A 21,847-nucleotide genomic window follows, 5' to 3' on the forward strand; every position below is an offset into this window, starting at 1 on the left:
CCCCCCCCCCGTCTCCCTTGGAGGGGGGTCGGCGGCGCTGCTGGAGCCGGATTTCGGCCGGGGGCGAGAGGGGGGAGCTCCAGTGCTAAAAACCGGCCTAAAAGCTGAGTTTAGCTTGAGCTTTCCAGGTTTATCCCGGTCGGTATTTGCACGTTATTTGCTATCGATGAAGGCGAACTTTGGACCCCCTCCCCGGTGGCAGCTGCGGGCGGGGGGCGATGCCCGGCGCGTCTCCCCAGACAGAAAATTCCCCCCTTTGCCCCCTCTCTGCAGTCCCAGCGTATCCCGTTAGTGCCATGGACCGGCTGCTTATATAATTCCAGGGTGTTATGCACAAACTCCCGGGCTCTCTCGTCCCAGGAGAAGGCGGCACATGGATCCCACACTTCTCCCGGCAGTGCTCCACGGATGCACCCCCCCAACCTCCAGCCCTTCCCCACAACACCAACCCCTCCGGGATGTGGATTTTTCACTTCAAAAAGAATCAAAGTTGTTGGTTCTCCTCCACCTCAGAGATATTTTATTTTCCCTACTTCCTGATCCCGCCTCTCGTTTCTAATTCCAGCTCAGGCTTGCTTTGGCATTGCTTGTAATATTTCCAACGGCTAAAATTTTATAAATGAAGTCGAACTTACGGCTGTTTAGAACAGCCCGTGTTAGACATCACTCCCAGCAGCAGCAGCCAGACACCCAAAACACCCCATCGGTCTTTACAACCAGGTCAGGACAGATACACACTGATAATGAGATTTAAATGTACTTAGAGATGCCAGTGCCCTGGAGAGGGGGGTGAGGAAAAGCCTGCAGTACTGGGGATCTCCTGCCTGCCTCTCTCCCCTGCCCAGCAACAAACTGTCACCCCAAAGTGACAGTTTTGCTGCCCAAGCTTGTAAGAGCTGCTTTCCATCCTAATTGCATGGGCTCCGTGTATGGGCACAGAAAGAAGCTGAAAACATCCAGTTCCCAGAGCTTAAAGGGAAAAGCCAGTAAAAATTAAGGATCAGGAGTACCAATGATATCCCACGCCCCTTCCAAAATACTGTCAAACCGCTCCTCCTCTGGCAAAAAAACCCAACCCCGAAATAGGAAAAAGAAATGAGATAAGAGCCTTACAGGAGTTTTGGAGCCTGCTGGCAGCTGCACACAAGTGGCTGAGGAAGCTTGTTCAGCTGCTGTCCTCATGCTGGCTTGGCCCTGACTGACCCCACAGCACTTAGTTCCCCACCTGCACACTGACCCACTGAGCCCCTCTTGCTGCTTCACTGGCTCTCACCACCTGTTTTCCCTCCTTAGTCCTTTTCCCTTCCCTTTAAACACTATTTTTTCCCCCTTGTTCTCAGGCAAAGATAATTCTGTCGTCTTAAAAATAATAAGGAAAAAAAAAAGGAAAGAAAAAAAAGGCAGATTCCGGCGCTTGGCAAGGGACTTTGGGTGGTGTTGGCATTGGGTGATGATCCTGGAGGTTGCTACTTGCCCTGTGAGCTGGGTGTGGGGAAGGGATCAGGTTTTGAGGTGCTGCAGTGCTCCCCAAAGCCTTGCCCCAGCCAGGCTGGTTCTGCCCCTTGGGACAGCCAGGCTATGGGAGAATCCAGTGGGATTTCTCCTGTTCTCAGTGGGATCTCCACAAGGTCCCAAGGGCAAAGCTTGGCTTTTCCAACCAGAAAAATAATCCTGTTGGTCTTTGGTCCAGGATTGTCCTCCTCCTCCTCCTCCCTCCTCAGTATTTTCTCCTCCAGAAGGCATCAAGGGTCCCAGCCCCGGGGGCAGCCAGTGCCTGTCCTCACTCTTTTCTCCTTGCAGTCCCTTTGTGCCTGCAGACGAGCCCAGAGTGCTGCCAGATAGGAGCCAGAGATGACCAAGGAAGAAGAGCTACCAGACTGGAACTCATCCAAGGAGTTTTATGAAAAATATGAGCCGAAGGAGGTTTTGGGCAGGTAAAGCCTGTTCTTGGCAAACAGCTTGTTTTGGTTTCACGCATTCCAGTACCCGATAGGAACAGTGTTCCCTGGGAATCTGATACAAACAGGGCCCACAGCAGCATGGGGCTAAAAATAGCATGGAACAGCACTTTCCATCAGCTCAAAAACCTCCTGTCCCACCGAGACGGGGCGACAGAGTGAGACCCGCTCGTGCATGAAATACCGACCGGCCCAGGTGCCGATGGCACGGCCGTGGGGTCGGGTTGGGTGGGCAGGAGTGGAACCCCCATCCTGTCTGTGTTGTCCCTGGCAGGGGGGTGAGCAGCGTCGTCCGCCGGTGCATCCACAAAACCACCAGGCAGGAATATGCCGTGAAGATCATCGACATCACGGCGGGAAACATCTCCCCCAAGGAGGTGCAGGAGCTGCGGGAAGCCACCACGAAGGAGATCGACATCCTCCGCAAAGTCTCAGGCCACCCCAACGTCAGTAAGTCAGGGCAAGGGGGTTTTCTGCCCTGTTTAATTCTCCAGTGTGTCCCCCCAGGAAGGGTTTCAGGGATGAAATCCCTGGAAGCTCAGAGCTCTGATGGTCGTAACACGACACAGGGCACCTGCTCAGAGTGTTGTTTGTTCTGCCTCGACACACACACCAGCAGTGCCCATGCTGTCTCCCAGCCAAAACACTAGTGCAGATCAACTCCTCATTAATTCTGTTAGCAATTAAATCAGCAATTTTAGCCTGTTAACAGACAGGAACATGCTATACACTGTGCTCACAGCCCCCCTGTTTTATTGCAGTCCAGCTGAAGGACAGCTATGAATCCAGCACCTTCTTCTTCTTGGTGTTTGACCTGTAAGTACCAGCTTGCCCAGCATCCCAGGCCCATTCCCTCTCTGCAGATTGGCCCCAGATTTTTATGGCCCAGACAGGGCAAAGTTGGGGCACAACCAGCTCTTGCTTAAGGTAGAATCGAGCCAGCTCATTGCAGCTTTGCTGCCAGCACTGTTTCCCCTCCGTCAGCAGCTCAGGTTTCCCTGTAACATTTGGTGGGAGCTGTCATGCACCCCTGTGGGTTATTTATATGCTCAGTGGGACCAGGGTGTCTGTGATGCCACAGCTCTCCATGCCAGGGCAGTGGGATGGATGTCAGTGGAGGGGGATGGCACTGCGAGAGCCCCGTCCCTGTCCCATCTTTCATGGTTGGACTTGATGATCTTAAAGGTCTTTTCCAACCTTAACAATACTGTGATTCTGTCCAAAACCTGCCCTCTCTAGACACAGCCTTTTCTTCTGCCACCTGATGTTTTACAGAAATATATAAAGGCATTTTTACCCCTTCTTACTAACAAGTCAGCTGCTTATTTTGTGCAATGGGTGCCCTGGGTTGTTAAGGGGCAGCAACCCCTGGGTGCCACCGCCCTGGTTTGCCATTACAGCTCAGCCACTGCCTGACTCTGTTTCCCCCATCTTGTGCAGGATGAAGAGAGGGGAGCTCTTCGACTACCTCACCGAGAAAGTCACCTTGAGCGAGAAAGAAACCAGGTAAGGCCAGATGCAGATGGCTGAAAATCATGTCGCAAAAGCACAGTGTGGTCTTGAGGGACAACCTTGCAGCCAGCACGGCACCCATGGACAAAACAGCACCCCAGGCTGTGCTCCTGTGCTGTGTCCCTCTCCCCATCCCCATCCCTGGGAGCGTGGTGCATTTGGGATAGGACATGTGTTGCCATCCATCCCCAGGAAGATCATGCGAGCGCTGCTGGAAGTGATCCAGTACCTCCATTCCATCAACATTGTCCACCGGGACCTGAAGCCGGAGAACATCCTCCTGGATGATGACATGAACATTAAGCTGACAGATTTTGGCTTCTCCTGCCAGCTGAACGAGAATGAGAAGCTCAAAGGTAGGAGGATGGCAAGGTGAGGGTGATGCTGGAATGTTGTTGCAGTGCCCATGGGAGTCAGTGGAGTTTTTCCAGCCCCACTGTCTCCTTGAGCCAGTCTCTCTGCCATGGGTGCAAACTGGTGCTGGTCTTGGGGTGCTCTCCTGCTCACACACGAGTTCTGCCTGCCCTCGGCCTCCACACTGCTCTCCTTGCCATGAAAAAGTTGCTGCCCCTTAGGAAAACCATCCTATTCTTTCCATGTCTTTTTTCCTCCATCAGTGAGTTGATCCTCATTACCCCATCCACGTACTGCCCAACATTTTTTCCCCCAACTCGTACCTGCAAAGAGCCACAGATCCAACAACAGGCAATGCCCCCCAGCAGCATCCCCATCCCTCTGTTCACTCGCTTTTTAGCCACTATAACTGACCAAGAAAAGCCACCTCTGAGTTGCAGTTACTCCTGGGAGCACCACCCCACAGCAAAGATCCCACCTGGGATCCAGTTCCCCCTCACTGACTGCTCGGGGGTGGGTGGGGGTGGCACAAACCCCCTGAGTGGCTCAAGGGGATGCTCTGCCCTGTCTCCTCAGAGATCTGTGGCACACCTGGATACCTGGCCCCCGAGATCCTGCAGTGCTCCATGGATGACGAGCACCAAGGCTACGGGAAGGAGGTCGATATGTGAGTGAGACGCTGCCCCCACACCTCCCCCTTGGGCTGTTCCCAAAACACACATGGTTTGAGGCACAGCCAGAGTTGTGCCAATAGAAACCCATTAGAGTGTTTGAAAAGAGTTAAATGACAACCCTGGCAGCTGCAAGGGGCTGTCCTGGTGACCAGGGAGCTCAGGCACAGAGCAGGGGGAGAAGCAGCCTTTGCCCCATCAGGGAGGAAGCAAAGCAACACTTTCTGTTCATAAAAGTCAACTCAGCTGAGCTCCAAGACACATCACACACCTTGTTTAAACATACATGAACCCGAGGCAGCCCCTGGGAGAGCAGCCAGCTCAGGACAGCCTGTCAGAGCCCCACAGGAACTTTGCCACCATCTCTGCTGGCTTCAGGCTCAGGTCCTCAGTGCTCAGAGCCGTAACCAAGCACTCAAAACACACCAGGGCATTTCAGTCCCTTTCTAGTTTAAATATCACTGTTAACTGCCATGGCAGGACACTTTGCACACCACAGCCTGAGCTGGACATCTCAGAGCACCACTGCATCCCACCCTCCCACATCCTCTCCTTCCCCTAAAATACCCAAGAAAGGCAAATACCTCCATCTCTCAGCTTCGTCCTGCAGCATCCAGGGAGCAGCTCCACATCAGCTCAGCTCAAACCCCTCCCCAGCAGCAGGGCAGCCCCTGCTCCTCATCACCCCTCAGAGTTAACAAGCCTCAGCAGCAGCTCAGCTGCCCTCACTGATACCACCCAGGGCAGTTTCCTCCTGGTTTTCCAGGGAGGCAAAGGCAAGTGTAGCCACCGCTGAGGTGCCACATGGGGGGCTGGAGGCTCAGTTTGGGCTGCCTGCAGGTGGAGCACCGGGGTGATCATGTACACCTTGCTGGCCGGCTCCCCTCCCTTCTGGCACCGCAAGCAGATGCTGATGCTGCGGATGATCATGAACGGGGACTACCAGTTCAGCTCCCCGGAGTGGGACGACCGCTCCGACACCGTCAAGGACCTGGTAGGTGCTTGGGATGGGAAAAATCGGAGTGGAGGGGGGTGTTGCAGACGCCTGGGATACATCTGGGTGTCCCCCTGCAGATCTCCCGGTTCCTGGTGGTGGACCCCCGGCAGCGGTACACGGCTGGACAGGCGCTGGCACACCCCTTCTTCCAGCAGTACGACGCGGAGGAGGTCCGGCACTTCAGCCCCTTCCGGAAATTCAAGGTGAGGAGGAGCTTGGGAGCTGCAGGAGCCAGCAGGAGGAGGGGTTTCCCAGCTGAGCCGAGAGAAACTGGGAGTTCAGCAAGGCTGATGGAGCTGGGCTTTGGGAGGATGCGGCAGCCTGGGTGAGGATTGCTATCCAAGCACTTCAGTGTACTGGTACTTCCTAAGGGCTTTATCACAGGATGGGGGTTAAATAAGAGAAGGGAAAAACTTGCCTCTCCTTCCAAAAAAAACATATAAGAGCTGGAGTTGTTAAGTCTGGAGAAGAGAAGGCTCCAGGGAGACCTCAGAGCCCCTTCCAGTGCCTAAAGGGGCTCCAAGAGAGCTGGAGAGGGACTTTGGACAAGAGTCTGGAGTGACAGGACAAGAGGGAATAGCTTCACACTGACAGAGAGCAGGGTTAGATTAGATATAAGGAAGAAATTCTTCCCTGTGAGGGTGGGGAGGCCCTGGCACAGGTTGCCCAGAGAAATTGCGGATGCTGCAGCCCTGGAAGTGTTCAAGGCCAGGGCTTGGAGCAACCTGGGCTAGCGGAAGGTGTCCCTGCCCACTGCAGGGGGCTGGGACAAGATGAGCTTTAAGGTCCCTTCCAACCTAAACCATTCTATGATTCCCTGGCACAAATCCATGGACTAAACACCTGTGCCAGGAGCCGGGCTCTCTCCCAAACTCCTCCACACGGATAAGCGGCCGCATGGGACGCACTGGGGCCGCCCTGGCCGTGTTGTAGGAGTGCCCAGGGATTCCAGCCTGTCCCCCTGTGCTGCAGGTGATCTGCCTGACCGTCCTGGCCTCAGTCCGAATCTACTACCAGTACCGGCTGGTGAAGTCGGTCACCAGGGAGCTGGTGGTGCGCGACCCCTACGCCCTGAAGCCCGTCCGGAAGCTCATCGACGCCTGTGCCTTCAGGACCTACCGGCACTGGGTGAAGAAGGGGGAGGCCCAGAACAGGGCTGCCCTCTTCGAGAACACCTGCAAGGCCATCCTGCAGACCCTGGCAGCCGAGGAAGAGCTGTTCTGATCACCCTGTGGAAGCCTGTGATTTGGCTCTCGATAGGCGAGTAAAATCTCTGGAAACAAAGTGGGGATTTCTGTTTTTCTTTCCTTCTCTTTCGCTGGCCTCGGGTCAGGTGCAAATGCAGACCCAGCTGCGATTTGCCCCTGGGGTTTGTCCCACTGTAAGAATGGGTTTGGAGAAGCCACCTTTTAATAGAGGCATAACCAGCTGCAGCTCCCAACAGGGAAGGCTCAGCCCTTGGCAAAGCCCAGCACCAGAGCACGACCCTTTTGGGACAGTCAGAGGTGCAGGAGTGATGAGCAGTGCCCTGAGTGGTATCCCCGCCCACCCATGTGCTTGGGGCTCCTCGTCCCATCAGGTTTGGTGCAGAGCTCGTGCACAGACAGGTTATAGCCTTTGTGCTGGTTGTAACACCTGGGAGAGGTGAGTCACTGGTTTGTGACACCTGTGCACTTAGAAACCAGCAAACACATTATTTTGTCACTGCTCCAGGGTCAATAAAGGTGCCTCTTTTTATTTCTGGGAAGGCTCAGGAGGTGGTATGAAGCTGGGACTTCCTGAGGGGATGGAGACTGATATATGAAGGAATCCCCATTCCAGGGATGTGCTCCTGTCACTTCCCCCCCAGCTGCCTCTCATGGCAGCCCCACACACACCAAAGGGGTCTGTGGGTGTGGGGCTGGAGGTCAGAGAAGCTCTTGCCTGGTCCCACACACATACACCCCTCTGCTTATTCACAAAGGACACCAAAAGGAGAGCTGGAATATCTACCACACCAAATGGATACTAAAGACAAACCCCCCTGCCTGCCCTTCCCGGTCGCTGCTCCCGCCCAGACATCCCAGTGCCCAAAGGAGTTATAGCTGAAAGTGTTTATTTTTAATTTTTTAAAACCATCAGGGTTTAATGGAATCGACAGCTGGGGGTTACTGATCATCTCCACAGGAGAAAATGCCTCAGGTCTTCCCAAGTGACCCCTCAGAGCTCGGGTTTGGTCCGGCTTTTCCAGGCTGTGACAGGCGGGATGTCGGCAGCGCAGCGGAAGCTGAGGTTGTCAGAGGCCGAGTCTGGTGTGTTCCCCATTCTCAACAGTGAAAAAGAAACCCCAAATTAACCCTTCCTAGTTAACACTTAGATCATTTAATGTGACCTGCTGTAACAGACTAGAAACATCTTCCATTTCCCTTGAATAACTTCAAGAAAAGCATTTAATTCTAAATACCCGATGGAAAACACTCATGGTTTGAGAAGCAGTTAGGGCTGGATTTATAGCAGGAAAGTTTTAGCAGTATTTGTAGTGTGTTCTCCCAACTGCTTCTCAAAAAAAAACCTGAGTAGGAACAAACAATTATCTTTCAAAACAAACCTCCATTCCAAATAAAACCAGGCCAGAGGAAATCCCTGCAAGGCAGCACCTGGGCCTTGCCCAGACCTACCTGGTGGTAACACGAGCTCTGTGGTTTGCAGACCCATCTGCAGTGTCGATCCACGAGGCCCCTCTCAGGACCTGCATGTGCTGAGCCCCCTGCCTGGATGGCCTTCCCGGAGCCAGGAACTCCGACGCCGTCCACTCCCAGGTGTTTCCCAGCAGGTCGTAGAGCCCTGAGACAGGGATGGTTCTGTGTCAGGATTACAAGAGCACATTTGTGAGGGCTGCAAGAGCACTTTGGGGTGCGAGAGGGGGCACAACATTCAAACCATTTTATAACAAGTGTTAATTTAGGAAGCAGATCCCCCAGACCAGGAGGAGGCTGTACCATAGCTGTTCTGAGGGGGGAACGCTGTCACCGGTGAGACGCCGTGATAACCGTCCTCAGCCGTGTCCACCCGCGGGAAATCGCCCTGGGGGAACAGACATCACTCCAAGCAAAGAACCACCACAGAAACAACATAAAATCTTGCTTTTCACGGCGCTGGGTCGCACTTAAATTCGGCAAAAAACATTCTGTTGCAAATTTACGCAGCATTTCTGGCCAAAGGAGATCAACCCCCTAAGGTTCTCCCAAGACAACCCCCTTTTTCAAACAAATTTATGTATGAATTTTAAGAAGCACTGAAATCCTGGTTTCCCAGGGAAGATGGGGTGGCCCTGCTCTCTCTAAAGGTATTTTGGACAACCCACCAGGAGCTGAGTTTCAGCACTCTGCAGTTAAGTCCCCAGTGCTCCCCAGCACCAGCAGCCAGTGCAGTGGTCGAGTTAACCACCCCCCTCAGGAGAGCTCAGCGCAGATGGGATGATTTTTAGGATCTCACCTGCCACAGATTTGTACGGTTTGGCTGGAACTTGTTTCCCCAGGGATACAGCCTTTCTGCCAAGGAGGAAAAGACACCTGTTACTCCTGTGTCACTCCAGTTTTTAACCAGGCTTTTATGATTGGTTTTATAATTATATGAACAGGGCTTGTGGGTCTAATCCCTACAGACACTGCCAAGGAAGCGAGGAGAGATGGGAATCAGCAACATCTTAATTATTTACTTATTGTTATTATTATTAGACTCCCAGGCCAAAAGAAGTGGTTTACCTCCTCCCCGTCCCTTTTCTCCCCCCAGTTAACCTGTGAAAACACCCCAGGAGGGAGGTTTGGATCTGATGGAACTAACACTACTCGATGCCTTGGTTTGGAAAAGGGTCAGAGCTTGTGGTACATACGCTCCAGTCCTCCCCTGGCAGCAAATTCCCACTCCTCCTCCGTCGGGAGCCTCTTCCCTTTCCAGGCACAGAAAGCCTGTGCATCGTTCCAGCTCACGTGCAGCACCGGGTAATCCAGCCTGTCCTTGATGCTGGAGCCAGGGCCTGAGGGCTGGGAAGAATTGCAGCAAGCAGATTTGAAATGATTGTATCAAATTTTCAATTAGAAAAAGGGACTGGGGGGGGGGTGGAGGAGGTGAAGGGATGGAAAATGCAGCAGAGCTGCTATTCTTTCCCCCCCCATTTTCGGTCAACGAGGTTCGGCACACGCTGACACACACACGAGCTCCCAGCACGGAGAGGATTCACCACAGCAGGGTTTTCACTCACCTGTCGCCAAAAAGCCTTTTCGATGGGCAGCCACCAAGGGGCCGACTGGGGAAAGAAACACCACCAGATTAAAGGTAAACTGGTGACACCTGAACTGGTGACACCCCCTGACACCGTCCCACAGCAGCGTGTGTTAGTCTGGAAACGGGTCAAAGCCGCAGTTTGAGCTGGGTTATCACAGGCATTGGGATGGTGCTTTCCCACAGAGCAGAGGCATCTGATTTTAAGAGTGAAAATAGATCAAGAGGCTTGTGCTGGTTTAGTTTTTCTGTTCAAAGTTTGATTATTGAAGTACTTTGAGACGTGCTTTGCTTTGTCACAGCTCCCTGGAGCAGCTCTGACAGAGGATGTGAACAGAGGAGCACCAGGAATCAACCCCAGCTCAGCCTGGGGTTCAAAACCCTGCCAGGTTCAAAAACAAAACCACCCCAGACTACAGAAAAACCCCTGAGAACAGCCAGGCCCTGCACTGAGAGGCACCTGCTCCTCAGTGGAAAAGCAAACCCATCACCACTGAAACTCATCCCTGTGGGGTTTAGATTTACCTCCAGTTTTTGGGTGACTTTTTTTTTCAGCTCTTCGGACACGAAATCCTCAAAGACAAAGCTCCAGCCAAACGCTTCTGCTTCTGTTTTGTATTTCTTTTCTCTAACAAACTCCCTGGCATAAATACAACATGCTCAGGCTTCTGGGTAAGAAATCTTCAAGTGCTGCACCACCAAATACAGCAATGTGTGCATGCAGCAAGCTCAGAGCAAGGCAAAAGGTACATGCCCCACAGACACCCCCCTGCTCCAGAGAGTCCTGGCTCCTCCCCAGCACAGTTCCATATGGATTGATATAGATTTAACAGAAAAACCACATAGATCTAAGAGATAAAACCATTCAATATGCATCTGTTCACAGATCTGATTGTTTTTATGTTACCTGTGGAGGTAAACTCACCCTGCACTCAGGTCTTCCATAACATGTAACAATTGCAGAGATTCTAAATCCCTTAAAAGCCAATAAAACCTGCAGCTGCTGTTGTAAATGCCCCCAAAATGCAAAAAAATGTCACATACTACTGAACAATCTCCCTCTGCTTCTACACCATTTGCTTCCCCGTTGCCTAAGTTGCAATAATTGCCATTACTGGGCAGTTTCTGGTGCAAGGGCTCAGCCAGGCAAGCAAAGGCATTTCCCCCTGTGCATTTATTAGTGCTCTGTACAAGGGCTTTGATAAAATTCATGGAGTGGTCTGGTATTTACAAATGCAAACTGAACCTATAGGAACCTGAAACCTGAAGCAGAACAGCCCTATTAGTAAAAAAGAGGCACATACACAAAAAATACCTGTGTTTGGAAGAGGAGTAGCAGAGAAGTAGAGGAGCAGGAGGACAAAAGGAAGAAGAAAAGGAAGAAGAGAAGGGGGGAAAGAAGAGAAGCAGGAAAAAAGGAAGAAAATGAAGAGAAAAGGAGGAAAAAAAGAAGAGAAAGAAGAAGAGGAGAGGAAAAAGAAGAGGCTAAAGAGGAGAAGAATAAGAGGAAAAAGGGGGAGGGGAATGAGGAAAAGAGAAGGAAGAGGAAGAGAAGGGAACAAGCAGAAAGAAAGAGGAGGAAAGGATAAAAAAATGAAGGATGTTTACAAGGTACACTGGTAAGATGCTCTGGCCTGCACTCGTAGGGTTATTTATTACTGACAGACCGCAGGCACCAGCCCCAAACGACCCGGCACCCACACCCAGAGCAGCGCCCTCCCCTCAGCCACCCGGGGCACCGAGGGCTCGCCCGGCAGAGCCTTCGCTCTCACCTGAAATCCCTGTTCGTGACGGGGTGTTTGTCGACAGCGAACGGCTTCACTGTCACCTCCCTGACGGGCCCCTCCTCGCCCCTCCTCTCCAGGGAGCTGGATCCCATCTGGAACGTCCCTCCGGGCAGCTGCACCATGCCTTCATCCTTTCCGGGAGCTGAAAGGGGAAGAGATTCAGCACGAGAAGGTCAATTCTCAAGCGCAGCTCCTGCGGGAACACCCCTGGACGTTCGTGCTGGAGGGGCGTGCGCTGCAGCACCGACTGCGAGCGGCGCCTCTACAGGTCTGGGGGGTTCGGTTACGAGGTTTAAAACATTCCAAGCCCCGTTTTCAGTGTTTGTCGGGCAGGGAGCGGCTCCCCTCGCGGGGGAGGATGGGCAGGGAGCTCGGGGGAGGGCAGGGTTGGATGCGCGGGGGTCTCGGCTCTCACCGCGCTGAGCCCCGCAGCACAGCAGGACCAGGACCAGGAGCAGGACCGGGAGCAGGACCGGCCCCGCCATCCCGGGGTATCCGACCCGGAGGTGCTGCGGGCTCGGGAAGCGCTTCCGGGCCCGGACCGGGAGCAGGACCGGCCCCGCCATCCCGGGGTATCCGACCCGGAGGTGCTGCGGGCTCGGGAAGCGCTTCCGGGCCCTGCCCCACGTGGATGGCCCGGTCTGTAAGAAAAGGGGCATTTCCTTCTCCAGCAACTACAAACACAGAGGTTAAAATGCGTTTCGCCTTCTGGCACCGGGACCGCCCGCAAACCCCTCCACCCAGGCACGCAAGGGGTGCACCCTCTCCTTGGTGTTTGAGGTTTTTTTTTTGTGGTGGGTTATTGATTTTTAAGGTTTCTTTTATGGTCATTCAGCAGCCACATTGAATGAGGAAGGAGACCTGTCAACACAAAGCAGCACTGGGATTAGGAAAAACTCATTTAGGAGGGCAGGGGCCTGTTCCCCTCCTATAATCCCGATCTGAAACTGCAGCTCTGCCTAGACCTGCTCTAGCACCCATCCATAAATACATTAATGCATCAGTATCAGTGTTAAAAATTCACCCCTCTGTTGTGACAAGGGTGACAACCTTGCACAGGTCCTTCCTTCCACCCACTTCTACCCACTCTCCAGTAAGTGAACTCTGATTCATAAGCAAGTACAAAACTATTAAGTGATTGTCTTAATCCCAGGTCTGATCCCACCCTATTCCCACAGGAGACCCTTGAGCAGTAGTTTGACAGCACTCCCAAGAGCAGGAATCAGGAATGCAGCCCATCACTGCTGGGAAGGCAGGAAGCAGAATGTTAGGAGGAGGTGAAGTTTGAAAGAACCAACACACATAAAGCACAGAACAGAACAGTTTATTGGGTAAAAATGAAAGCAACTGCAGCCGTACACTTCAGTGAAATCAAAAATAAATAACTCATTTTTAGAGCCAAATCTTTGATTAAGTTGATAGTATTTTGAGTGGCCGTGTTTACCAAAGGGGCTGCCCCTTATGGCAGAGTGACTTCCATTGCTGGGAATCCACCAGGGCCAAGGATATGGCCATCGGGGGGATTCCTTGGAGACATTCCATGGGGCACGACAAGAGGTGCCACTGTCCCACCAGCAGATCCAACTCAGCCTTTCAGAGAGGACATCCCAGCTCGCATGATTTCATCCACCAGGAGAATGTTGCTGGCAATCACCGTGCTAGAAACAGTAAATAAATACTGTTAGAATTGCCATGTTGACATAGTTCAAGAAGACTCAGGTTTATTTTTGTGTTTCCAGGCAGCTTCCTCTGTCTGGGATATCCCAGTTCCACGTTATCATTTAAATGATCAGCCATTGCTGTTTCAAGTGGAAATCCTGTAACCCTTACCATGAATGGAGCAGCTGCTTTTTGACGTTGTAATTATCCCAGATTCCAGCTGCTGCAGCCACCATCGGCTCCCCTACAACAGAAGCGAAACAATCTTTAAACACAGTTCACACAACAAAGTGAGACTTTCTGCTGACATCTGGTATCACTCAGTACCTCCAACACAGTGTTACCCCGTGTTTTATCTTCACTACAAACCCTTAAATCAGAATGCACTGCAGTACAACACACCCAACTGCAGCAACAGGACACCTGCCAAGGCTTTTGTGTAGCTTTTAATGGAAATGGGTAAAACTTTCTGCATTCAGAGCAACTTTGTTCTTCAGAGCTGAGCCAAGACGGGTTCTTTACTAGAGCATCACCCCATTGTTCAGGAAGTCCTTACCAGTGTTCAGATCCACCCCAGTGAGCTGCCCTGATTCCACGTGCTCCGTCTGAACCTTCACTAAGGTCTCCTGGGGATCGTACCCGGAGTTCTGAGCGAGAACCTGGGACAGAACAGACTCATCACTTCATGTTGGTAATTAAAGAGCCCTCCAGCAGGAAAAGCAATGGGTCTGCACGTGCTTTAATGTCACTTTATTCAGGAACTTCTTTACCTTAGGAATGATGAGCAGAGCATCAGCAAAAGCCTGAACTCCAAGCTGGGCTCTTCCTTTCACGCTGGGTTTATGCTTAACAAGAGCATTAGCTACTGCCACCTCCAGTGCCCCTGCTCCTGGAACCACACACCCTGCAAGGGAAAGCGTGATATCAAACCAAAGCAAGCACCTACTCCCATTCAAACAGTTCATTTTCAGTGCACTTTGATCTCTTCCTTCACTCTTAAAAAGACAGCTCGTACCTGAGCAGGTGAGTAATTACACAGTTGTAAACTACTTGTAAAGGACAAGGTGGCAGAGCTGTAACTGTAACTTGGAAACTACAAAGTGGCAGAGCTGTAACACTTGGTTTGGGCTCCGACTGCAGGGGTACCAAGGAGGGTGATACAGAATTCCCTAATTCTGCAGTGAGATTCCACGGGAGACCCTTCACATCCCTACCAGAGCAGACTCACCGTCCTCAATGGCGTTTTTGACAGCTCGCAGCCCGTCCCTCACGGCGTCCTTGATCTGGGTGAGCGTGTGCTTGTTGGGGCCCCTGATCAGCAGGGTCACGGAGCGCGGGTTCTCACACTTCTCAATGAAGGTGTATTTCTCTTCACCCTGCGAGAAACAGGGTTGTGTATCCCTGTCAGGCACTTGCTTTATCCATTTGTACACTGAATGAAAAAAACTGCATGTGTTCAGGTTCAGTTCTGCACTACCAGCACTTCGAGAAGTGGTGAGAACCAGCAGGATCTTTTTTTCTCTTTTTTTTTTCAGTTTTACAGACAACACCAAGAAAATACACTATGACCAGAGCAAATACCCAGGCAGACATTCACAGGGATGAGAAATGCCACCAGCCTTTAATTCAATACCCCAGCACAGCTCTTGGTTGTACTCACCAGTGTGTACTCGTAGACGAGCCCTGCGTGCCCCAGACAGTCAGGAGTGAGATCCTCCACGGAGTTCATGGCAGTGCCACCACACGCCAGGGTCAGCCTGGCACAGAACACACACAGCTCAGCACTTGCTTTGTGGTCAGTAAAACCTGAAGTCACTAACATAAGGGCAGTATTTTAGCATGCACAACACACTTCCTAGGCCTGGAACAGTTTGCTTCTGTTCATCAAAGAGCTCTTCACAAAAATAAGTTTGTAGAATTAAGTCTCTTTCACATTTGAAGCATACTGAGAGCTCAAACTCCCCCATCCCTCAGTGTGCTGAACTGACCTTTGTACACACCTACAGTGTATACAAACTACCCTGAGTTACACCAGGAGGAGCTGGACAGATTGAAGGGGACTTTTTAGTTCGAGTTCTTGACACTGGATTTAAGCCAGACTTGACTCACTGTCCCAGTTTGGAAGAGGAGGTTATTTTACCCTCTCCTCTCCCCAGGAACTGACCTTTCCATGTTCCTCCTTTTAGCTCTCCGCAAAGCAACGATTCCTTCTTTTGCAAGTGCATCCAAGGAAAATGGGTCGATTCCCTGGAAATGAAGGAAGTGACCATCAGGATAAAGAAAAAGCTAAAAACACCCTCTCTCAGTCTGACACTAACGAGTCATTTCTTCCTCAGGGCTCACAGAGTATTTCAAGTAGGAACTGTACACATAAATTCACAAGTACCAGCCTAAATTCAGCTATTTCTGTACCAAGTGAGTCAAACAGCACATGGTGGCCAAGAAATCAATTTTTAGTTACACCCTTCATCTCACCTTCTGGTTGATCAAAACAAATCCTTTATCTGAATCGCCACAGACTTTCCTTTTCAAGTCTATGATTTTGTTCACTCTGTCTTCAATGAACTTTCGTTCCGCTTTCACCAACTTCTCCCTCTCTTCAGCACTTTTATAGAAGAATCCAGAGCTCACCTCTCTGAAGGAGAAAAAACAAACCACTACAGTAGTAAGAAAACTATCCTCTCTGCTGTAGAAACAAGCATGAGGGCTGATCTTTTCAGCAACATTCTGAAGATCTCAAATCAAAACAAACAAGAACCCCCTCAACCCAAACTGCTCTTCCTGCTCTTTAGTTCAGAGCTTTTCCACTACAAGAAATAAGGCAGACACTTGAAACTAAGAGAACTCTGAAGTGTTTGCTGTAGAATATCCAATTATGCCCAAGAAAGGAAAGACTTTCAGCCTTTACTCAGTGAAACAACAAAATAAAAACCACTACAAAGCTCAGCCTCTCACAGACATTATTTCATCCCCCAGCTTTCCCTTTCCCAAAGGGCTGCAGAAGGGGCATCACCTCTTCCCTTTCACCTTCCACACCTGTGCAGTCCTTTTGATTGGGATTTAAGCACAAGTTAATGAAGAGTCATTAAGACATGAGCACTTTCTGCTCCTCACCTCGCTGCTGTGTACTTACGTTTTCTCATACTCCAGAGACACATTGCAGGTAAGAATATAAGCATCTTCCACCCTTTTCCTCATGTCAGGATGGCGAGCACCATGATCCAGAACCAGGCCCCTGATCAGCCTGGAAGATTAAAAAAACCATTTTGTGTGTCAATGGATGTGTAGGAAGATATGAATTCCATGGAAGTGCAGGCTAGTGAGAGAACTGCCAGAGCAACTGGCCCAACACGAAGTTGTGTTGGGAGTAAACAAGGATTATGTATTCCCCTTCCAAGGGCATGCCCATTCCCATCTGAAAAGCACACCAAGCAGAGTGAAAAAGGAATTTGCTCTGGCATGGTGTCTGACTGCATTAGCTACTGAGGAAAGCTAGTGCAGAATTCAGCCATGCCACTGAGGTAAGTACAAAGCCTATGGAATATCCACCTAATTACCACAAAGCAGTTTCCATTTATCAAATGCTATTTTGCATTTAACAGATACAAATCTAAAGAATAACCAAGCCACAGATGCAATTACTAAGGGAAAAAGTCTTTCTGTTGTGTAAAAGCTTAAGCCAGTGTTGATCTTTGCTATTCAAAAATTTTATCAGGGAATGAAGTTCAGTGACTGACGAACTGCTGCTGCCAAAGTATTTATGGCTGAAATCTCTATTTCTGCCTTTCTTTCAGCCCTTCCCTAGTAATTTTTCCAGCGGTAGCCCAAGTTCTCCTAAAAAGAAACCAAAACCCCACAGACCACTCAAACCCCAGGGAAGCTCAAGGATACTCCTGACTCACGTTGTGTCAGTCTCTGATTTGTGCTTCATCTCCATGATTTCCACCATGTAGAGGTCAATGGGCTCATCCGGTTTTCTGACTGTCAAAACAGAATCTACGACAGCCTGGAACAGAAGGGGGGTGAAATGGTAACAATCCCAGCACTTGAATATCCCTGGAGCTCTTCACACAAAGAGGCAGAGGAGACCCGTGCACTCACCTCTGTCAGGATGTCAGCAAGCTCAGCATGAACCTTAGTACGGAGGGATGTTCTGGCAACATCTATGAGGGTCTCCCTGTCCATCTCCTTGGTCACTTTGACCTGCTCCAAAACTTCAAGTGCTTTTTCCTTTGCAATCTCAAATCCTTCTGCTACTATTCTAGGGTGCAAACCCTAATGCAAGGGAAAAGAAATCATTAGACAGCTGAAGACAAAATGGTACTTTTAGGGAAATAGAGCCTGTGGTTTCAATATTCCACGTAATGTAAAGCACAGGGAATATGCATGCTGCAAAGATAAGGTGTTCTGTCCTTCTGAATACATATAAAAGGAATGCAAATCCTTTCAATGCAGAGGAAAAGTACAGATTATTCTAGCACAGAACTGAAACCAAGGGAACTACAAAGCACACTTGGGTGTTCACTGTGCAATATGAATGTCTACTCATAACTTATAATACCCAAAAGACCTGCCCTCGGGGATGATCTCCTTTTTAACACCAAGAAGTGTTTTAACACAGATAAAACAAAGTAACAGAAGGTATCAGATAAAACCTTATTAAAAGTTACAGTATCCACAATAAGTGGATTTGATTTTGAACAAGTCTTAAGTCATCCTCTCCAGCTTTTTCCCTTTTTTACAACTCCTGTGATGCACTCTCCTTAAGCAGAAATATCCATTTATGTTTCACTTGTATTAAACATTAAACAAAACAAGCTGCAGGGTCTCAGTGAAGCTTTTAACTTGCCCACCCACAACAGAAACACTGCGTACACACCTCAGAAATATAGAGATCTGCCTGCTTTAGGAGCTCCCCAATGATCAGGACATTTGAGGTGGTGCCATCTCCGGTGATGTCATCTTGTGCTGTTGCTACTTTTGCTATCAAGGAGGCCGTGGGGTGTTGGATTTGCTAGACAAAAATAAGAAGCTGAGCAGGAAGTCTCACTGCACTGGTACACAAAGCAACAATCTGAGATCAGCTAAAGAAAGTATTTAAAGACTTGGTGATGTTTTAATGGTTTATGTCAATTCAACATGTTTCAACTAATAATGTCATTTAACAGCAACAGTTGTAAGTTGATGGAATTTACCCTTTGTAACACTATTTCCCCCTTCAGATTATGCATCTATACACAAAATATTGAGTGCTCAGAGCCAAACTAGTCCTCAGCTCACTGTGAGCTTGACAGAGAAAGGATGCACCACCATCACATCCAAGCTGCTGCTGGCACTAAATTCACCGTGTTTAGAGCTAATTTAGCAATCTCTGCTTCATCAGTGCTGTACACACCCTAATTTGTTTGGTATGTACTTGCTACTAACTTGCTACTTCTTTGGTTGGTTATTTTACTCCTTATTATGAAACCAAAGAACATTCAATGAGTTTGTCTCTTTGCAGCTCCTCTGCTGAGTAGCACATTTGGTGCTGGAGCCGTGAGCACCGTGCCTGTCTGTCCACTCTCCACAGCCACCACACGACTTCAGCTCACTTCGAGAAGTCAGTCTTTTAATGTAAGGCACACACACATCACTTGGCATCACCAGTGGCTGACTGAAGGGTATTTTAACAGATTAGAAGCCCACAAACCTACAACAGTATCCACATTTGAAAAGCTCGGTGCTTAGTAACTGTACTACAGTGAGATAAAACCCAATGGGACTATTTGTGGTGCCGTTTAGCTTTTTATCATTGTTTTCCTTACAGTACTACCTCTAGCATGAAAGAACTCATTTTAGTTCTTTCCCTTCCTCCCAAGGGACATTTTGCTCTCAGTGCACAGGGGCAAACACCGCAGTGGTGGACGTGGTCCCCCCTCAGCCACAGGTACTCACTGGCACTACCAGCAGGCTCCTGCCTCCCTAAATCCCCTCCCCGGCGAGGCTCAGCAGCAGCTCACCATTTCCTGCAGCAGCACGTTGCCATCTTTGGTCAGCTTGATGTCTCCGGAGCCCGACACGAGCCTGCGTGGGGGACCCGCAGGGTGAGCGGCGCCTCGGCCCTGACACACGTGCGCGGCCAAGGGCCCGCACGGCTCCCGCCCCACCCATCCATCCACCCATCCATTCATCCATCCGTTCATCCATCCGTCCACACATCCATCCATCCATTCATCCATCCCTTTGTTCCCCTCCGCACGTCTCGGCCCTCCCGAACCTCCCGAGCCTCTCCCCTCACGCCTCCCCTCAGCCCGTGCGACCCCCCACCCCCCAACCCCGCCCGCGGCGGGAGGGCTCCCTCACATCTTCATGGTGCCCTTGGGGCCCAGGTTGGTCCTCAGCACGTCCTGCAGCCCTCGGGCCGCGCTGATGTTCACGGCCAGCGCGGCCTGGGCGCGGGCCACCTCTGCCTTGGGATTGAGCGCCTTCACCGCCATGTTCCCCGCTCCGCTCTGTGCCGCGCGAGCGGGGCAGGACGGGCACGGGCAAACCCCGCCCCTTCTAGAAGTCTCCGGGCGCGCTCATTGGCCCTCCGCTGCACCAGGCGCGTTTCTATTGGCTGCGGCGCCTGTCGCTCCGCCCGCCGCGGCAGGGCGAGGGGCGGAGTGGGCGCAGGCGCGGCGCTCATTGGCTCGCCGGAGCAGCGGCCGCGTTTCTATTGGTTGTGGTAGCTGTCGCTCCGCCTGGCCCCGCCCCCGCGCCGCCGCTGAGGAGACGGGGCCATGAAGGGCGGGCGGTCACTGTGTCAGGGTGTCTGAAAGGTCTGGGTCATTCGGTTCTTAACCCGCTCTCTCATGTCACAGACACCCCCAGCAGCCTTGCAGAGCTGTGGGAATAAATAATTGAACCCAGCGATTTAACATTAGACCGGTGGAATTAATAGTTAAGCGGATCGGATTAATAATCCGAATGGTTAAAATGCAAGGTTGAGGTTGATTAAAACTCGTCTTCTCATAACACAGAAGCTGCTGTGTGGGGCACCAGAGCCTGTACAGGCCCCAGCACAACCCCTGTACCCGGGGCATTTCTGGCCTGAACCCCTCACAGGGGTTCCAAGGATTGGGATGATCCTTCTCAAAGCCAGAGGTTTCCCTGCGGAAGAAAAACAGAAATACTGCCCAGGCAACCTTGATGGGTGCTGAAGGGTTTACCCTACGTGGCCTGTCAGGGCTCACACCTAGAGACACTGAAATATTTGTGGTTTTGGGCTATGAAATGGAGCACAATTGAGTTTCCCCACGGAGGAGCCTGAGAAGAAGCTCCTGCCATGGTTCCTCACACCCCTGTGGGTACAGATTGCACCGGGTTTGGAGACCCCATTGCCCCATCTGGGCTTGTACCCCCAAACACCCATTGGAGCACCTGCCAACATCAGATGTGACACAACCCTCTTGTGATTTCAAGTATTGCATAAAGAAGATGCCCGGCCCCAGAATAATCCTGTCCTGGCTGCAGAGTGCCAGGGACATCCAGGTGGTTCCTGGTGTTCCAGCTGCTCCAGAGCGTGCTGAACCACATCAAACAGGGACAACTGGCCCCCAAGCCAGGATTTTGTCAGTATTTGGTACAGAGAAGACAAAGACCCTTCCCCAGCTCTCACCCACCAGGTGTGACGCTGCCCAGAGAAGCTGTGGCTGCCCCGTGCCTGGAAGTGTCCAAGGCCGGGTTGGACAGGGTTTGGAGCAACCTGGGCTAGTGAAAGGTGTCCCTGCCCAGGGCAGGAGGTTGGAACTGGATGGTCTTTAAGGTCCCTTCCAACCTAAGCCATTCTGTGACTCTATGAAATCTCCCCCACTCCATCCCACTTTTTGCAGGAGGGAGCTCTGGATGCAGCCCTGGACACTGGGCCTTGGCAACCCACCGGGCAGTGATGCAACGAGCCAAACATGTTTTCATGCCACTTCCAGGAATAAAGTCTGAGCCTGCTGCTGGGCCCAGTTTTGTTGCACAGGAGTTTTGGGGGAGCTTGATGGAAGCAGTGTCAAGTGTCAGGGCAGCCTCGCTGGGTTTGGCTGTTGGCTGTGGCACTTGCTTTGGGCGAGGATCTCAGTTTCCAGGCAAAGTGCCATGTTGTGCAGGACAGGAGGACTCCCATGCGTGGCCTGTCTGTCCGACTTGGCAGCTCTGGAAGGGACTAATATCCCTGGAGCTGCTCATATCCTTGGGGTGCTGGTTTTTAAAAGTTTTAGGTGGAGTTGGTGTTTGAACATCAGTCACCACAGGTTTGGATCCCTTTTGTTTAGCTGAGCAGTGCGCATGTCTTGTGAAATATTTTAATGCTGACTCTAGTAGAGTGGCTGGGCTTTCTCTTCTGTTGTTGCAATCATTAGAGATAAACATTAAACATTGCAAAATGCAGGAAATCACACTTGGCATTCCGTTATTGTCTCTGGAACTCTGTTAAGTTTTGTCTTCACTTCATTGGGATGCTGCTGGCCTGCTGAATCCATAATAAAACAAAATATCCAACCCAGCTCCGAGAGGGTGCAGTGGGAATATCTGAGGTGCCTGGATGCAATGTCCAGGTAAAACACTTGGATCCCCAGCTCTGCCCTCGATTCTGTAGCCCACAGGTAACACATAAATATTTTGCTGTTCTTGCTTCTC

General features: G+C 51.0%; 3 protein-coding genes across 3 annotated transcripts; 1 reads left to right on the plus strand and 2 right to left on the minus strand.

Annotated features, from left to right (window-relative positions):
* The first annotated feature begins 1,780 nt into the window (after nucleotides 1–1,780).
* On the plus strand, nucleotides 1,781–6,776 carry PHKG1 (phosphorylase kinase catalytic subunit gamma 1). Its single transcript, XM_017832627.1, has 9 exons — nucleotides 1,781–1,934; nucleotides 2,233–2,408; nucleotides 2,720–2,774; nucleotides 3,399–3,464; nucleotides 3,663–3,826; nucleotides 4,401–4,491; nucleotides 5,336–5,489; nucleotides 5,570–5,695; nucleotides 6,465–6,776. The coding sequence occupies exons 1-9, from the start codon at nucleotides 1,852–1,854 to the stop codon at nucleotides 6,714–6,716; spliced, it is 1,167 nt and encodes a 388-aa protein (XP_017688116.1). The 5' UTR covers nucleotides 1,781–1,851; the 3' UTR covers nucleotides 6,717–6,776.
* A 783-nt stretch (nucleotides 6,777–7,559) lies between these two features.
* SUMF2 (sulfatase modifying factor 2) lies at nucleotides 7,560–12,046 on the minus strand. Its single transcript, XM_017832607.1, has 9 exons — nucleotides 11,955–12,046; nucleotides 11,525–11,681; nucleotides 10,278–10,392; nucleotides 9,733–9,777; nucleotides 9,364–9,514; nucleotides 8,967–9,022; nucleotides 8,471–8,555; nucleotides 8,150–8,315; nucleotides 7,560–7,797 (listed from the first exon to the last, which is right to left on the minus strand). Exons 1-9 carry the CDS (start codon nucleotides 12,022–12,024, stop codon nucleotides 7,692–7,694), a joined length of 951 nt encoding a protein of 316 aa, XP_017688096.1. The 5' UTR covers nucleotides 12,025–12,046; the 3' UTR covers nucleotides 7,560–7,691.
* Nucleotides 12,047–12,842: 796 nt separating this feature from the next.
* Nucleotides 12,843–19,713, minus strand: CCT6A (chaperonin containing TCP1 subunit 6A). The gene is made up of 14 exons (XM_017832606.1): nucleotides 19,544–19,713; nucleotides 19,201–19,264; nucleotides 18,078–18,212; nucleotides 17,300–17,473; nucleotides 17,101–17,204; nucleotides 16,332–16,442; nucleotides 15,674–15,833; nucleotides 15,363–15,445; nucleotides 14,859–14,955; nucleotides 14,427–14,574; nucleotides 13,969–14,102; nucleotides 13,755–13,857; nucleotides 13,370–13,442; nucleotides 12,843–13,197 (listed from the first exon to the last, which is right to left on the minus strand). Exons 1-14 carry the CDS (start codon nucleotides 19,675–19,677, stop codon nucleotides 13,125–13,127), a joined length of 1,593 nt encoding a protein of 530 aa, XP_017688095.1. The 5' UTR covers nucleotides 19,678–19,713; the 3' UTR covers nucleotides 12,843–13,124.
* Nucleotides 19,714–21,847: the final 2,134 nt, after the last annotated feature.

This window comes from Lepidothrix coronata, unplaced genomic scaffold, assembly GCF_001604755.1.
Source record: "Lepidothrix coronata isolate B3197 unplaced genomic scaffold, Lepidothrix_coronata-1.0 Scaffold203, whole genome shotgun sequence".
NCBI lineage: Eukaryota > Metazoa > Chordata > Aves > Passeriformes > Pipridae > Lepidothrix > Lepidothrix coronata.

What these genes read in the sequence shown, in the direction of transcription:
- PHKG1 (XM_017832627.1), top strand. Translation starts at nt 1,852, where the DNA reads ATGACCAAGGAAGAAGAGCTACCAGACTGGAACTCATCCAAGGAGTTT. An exon ending in CGAGAATGAGAAGCTCAAAG is followed by an intron (nt 3,827 to 4,400) that starts GTAGGAGGATGG and finishes CTGTCTCCTCAG; the next exon opens with AGATCTGTGGCACACCTGGA. An exon ending in GCCCCTTCCGGAAATTCAAG is followed by an intron (nt 5,696 to 6,464) that starts GTGAGGAGGAGC and finishes CCTGTGCTGCAG; the next exon opens with GTGATCTGCCTGACCGTCCT.
- SUMF2 (XM_017832607.1), bottom strand. Translation starts at nt 12,024, where the DNA reads ATGGCGGGGCCGGTCCTGCTCCCGGTCCTGCTCCTGGTCCTGGTCCTG. An exon ending in TGCCAGGGGAGGACTGGAGC is followed by an intron (nt 9,023 to 9,363) that starts GTATGTACCACA and finishes CCTCCTTGGCAG; the next exon opens with AAAGGCTGTATCCCTGGGGA. An exon ending in AGAGCTCGTGTTACCACCAG is followed by an intron (nt 7,798 to 8,149) that starts GTAGGTCTGGGC and finishes TTCACTGTTGAG; the next exon opens with AATGGGGAACACACCAGACT.
- CCT6A (XM_017832606.1), bottom strand. Translation starts at nt 19,677, where the DNA reads ATGGCGGTGAAGGCGCTCAATCCCAAGGCAGAGGTGGCCCGCGCCCAG. An exon ending in TCTCTGGAGTATGAGAAAAC is followed by an intron (nt 15,834 to 16,331) that starts GTAAGTACACAG and finishes TTTCTCCTTCAG; the next exon opens with AGAGGTGAGCTCTGGATTCT. An exon ending in AAGCAGCTGCTCCATTCATG is followed by an intron (nt 13,198 to 13,369) that starts GTAAGGGTTACA and finishes TACTGTTTCTAG; the next exon opens with CACGGTGATTGCCAGCAACA.